General features: G+C 37.6%; 1 protein-coding gene across 1 annotated transcript in view; it reads right to left on the bottom strand.

Annotated features, from left to right (window-relative positions):
- The window catches only part of PLEKHA5 (pleckstrin homology domain containing A5), a 214,240-nt gene that overhangs the window by 57,848 nt on the left and 153,881 nt on the right, over nt 1-2,511 (bottom strand). The window contains 2 exon segments of the mRNA XM_006773158.2: nt 1,385-1,438; nt 2,274-2,393. Coding sequence (XP_006773221.1) covers nt 1,385-1,438; nt 2,274-2,393 — 174 coding nt within the window.

A 2,511-nucleotide genomic window follows, 5' to 3' on the forward strand; every position in this document is an offset into this window, starting at 1 on the left:
GCAGCTCAGCTGTGGTATTTCCGATATATCTACCTGTCCTTTCCTAAGATTTTCTTGAGTTCTATGCCTCTGCAATTCCAGTTTTGATTACTGGGGTGAATAATCAATTCTATTCAAACCACTAGGTTTACTTCTAGGGATTCTAGATAATTTCAAATTCAAATTTATCTCATTGTTTTTTAAGCCTAGTTTTTGTAACATTCCATTGTTTTTCTGCACTATCTCTAGCTTTTTTAGAAAAAGGAGCTTTTAAGACCATTATTTCCCATGTATCTTAGTAGTTTTCTGGCAGTGTGGAATTTTGAGGGGAGGCTTTTTTTATTTGGCCGCTTTCAAAGTGTACCACAAACACTGGTTAAATTTCAGTAGTGCCAGTCCTGGAGGGAAGATCTGAGTTTGGACTCAGGAATGCTGATTTCTAAAGCATTCTAACTGGCACAATCATGAAGAAAACATTTTGTAGATAAATAAATTTCACGTTTACCAATATATGCATTTTTTTTAAATTAAAAGAAAAATGATTTAACACCTTTTAAAGGGTTATCCTAATGTAAAATCCCTCTTTAAATGAGAAAAGTAACTTAAAGCATTACATTATTTTGTTTCAAACAGGCAAATATAAACATCATATTTTCCACAGTAACTTTTTTCATGATAAAATATTCAAGTTTGAATATTTTAAAACAAGCTCAAAATGGATTTACCGGAGATGCTGTTTAAGAACATTTCAAAAATTCTCATCAAATTATAATCAATATTAATAAAGAATTTCATAAAAATTGAAACGTGGAAGCGTCAGTCCTGGCTCAAGAACCGCCACTGTCACTTTTGAATCTTCGCCTTAACCAGTCACACTCGTTGCCACCACTGAGTAAAACGGACTCTGTGGCTTAGCAAAGACCAAACACTCGGAGGAGATGACAAATAAGGGAGAAGGACGCACATTTAAAAATTATCTTCATGACCCATTTCACCTGTCCTTAAACTCCCCTTCGGGAAACAGCGCGCACTGCACCTGCCCTCCTCGCCTTCCACCAAAGCAGTCCCAGCTTGGTGGCCCTCTCTTTACGAAGGAAGGTCGAGGCCACGCTGAGATACGCCTCATGAGGAGGAGTTTTCTTGGGACGATAAAGAAGTCTAGAGAATTCAGGCTCTCAATTTCAGGTGCCCCAGCATTTGTTTCCCCACTCCTTATCTCTACAACTGCCTTCCTACCTGTCTTTATGGTATTCCTGAATTTACCCAGTTATGGATTTCTCCTCCCGTCACTTGTAAAGTCATGCTATTAACTCAAAATGACAGAAATATCTAATTAGCCTGAAAAATCGCACTACATTTAGAGTTCTCTTAGGTATTATATGTAAGAAAATTCTACAAATCCCACCTGATGGTCCAAATATATGGTGTTCCTTTGAAGATGATGCGAAAGAATTTCATTCTAGTAGGCATCAATCAAGAAACAAAGGAATAGAGAAAGAAGGTGCAGAATTCATGAAAAGGTCAATTTTGAAATAAGAAAAAGCAGGTAGTTTACCACAACCTATAATATCACAATACACAATAACTTTGATACACATGCTCCCCTGTGAACGGTGCAGATGACAAATGAAATTATTATAAAATTATATTTAGTTTTGTAAGAGATTAAGTAGCCATGCATACAAGCCGAAATGTTAAGCAGAAAAATCCTTCAAATGGCTTTAGCAGACGCAATGGTAGAAGCTTCCCGGGTTAATTCTTTTCTGCAACATAGTACTGCTTCTTTGGATGTTTCTCATATAATTAGAGGCTATTAAACCCTTTGAGAAATGTTTACATGTGTTCATTTTTAAAAAATCAAGAACGAAATAAATATCTTAAAATTAATCTTTGATATTTAATAAGTTGATTAGAACTATAATCAATTTTCAACTTATTACTTTATGGGAAATTACAGGACTTTTCAATATCTGTCTTACCAGATGCGGAAGTTACAGTATTAGGTTAAGTGACAACACTATTTTGAAGTCTGTATGAATTTCACTTGCTCACAACCAAAAGTTGGCAGGTAAGGGGGTGGACGGAAGGCTAAGAAGCAATGCATCCTCCTGGTATTTCAGTAGGATATATAAACAAGTGAGTTCTCAAAGGGTCAATAGGAGATCCTGACGCTGCCCTTGCAATGATGGTATGGGCTCATGCTCACCACTAATGACACCGACCAAACTGATTAATGAGTGGCTCCAAATAGGTGACAATGGCAGACGACACAGACAACGCTGTTCATAGCTGACCTTCGGGCTGTGGGCCTCAAGCTTTAGCTGCATGAGCTGTGCTAACGTATGCTCCCGGATACTACTCAGTTCCGCTTGCTGCCGTCTCAGCTTTATTAGCAGCAGCGTAAGCTCCTCTGGCTGAAGGAGTACAATTTAAGAATCCAAACAGTGGAAAACAGATTAATTGTTGCCTTAAGTGACAGACATTAAACCAAGATTTCTTGGCAAGTTTCCTCTTATGGCTGACACCCTAGTG

The sequence above is a fragment of the Myotis davidii genome, unplaced genomic scaffold (assembly GCF_000327345.1).
Source record: "Myotis davidii unplaced genomic scaffold, ASM32734v1 scaffold346, whole genome shotgun sequence".
In the NCBI taxonomy this organism is placed as follows: domain Eukaryota; kingdom Metazoa; phylum Chordata; class Mammalia; order Chiroptera; family Vespertilionidae; genus Myotis; species Myotis davidii.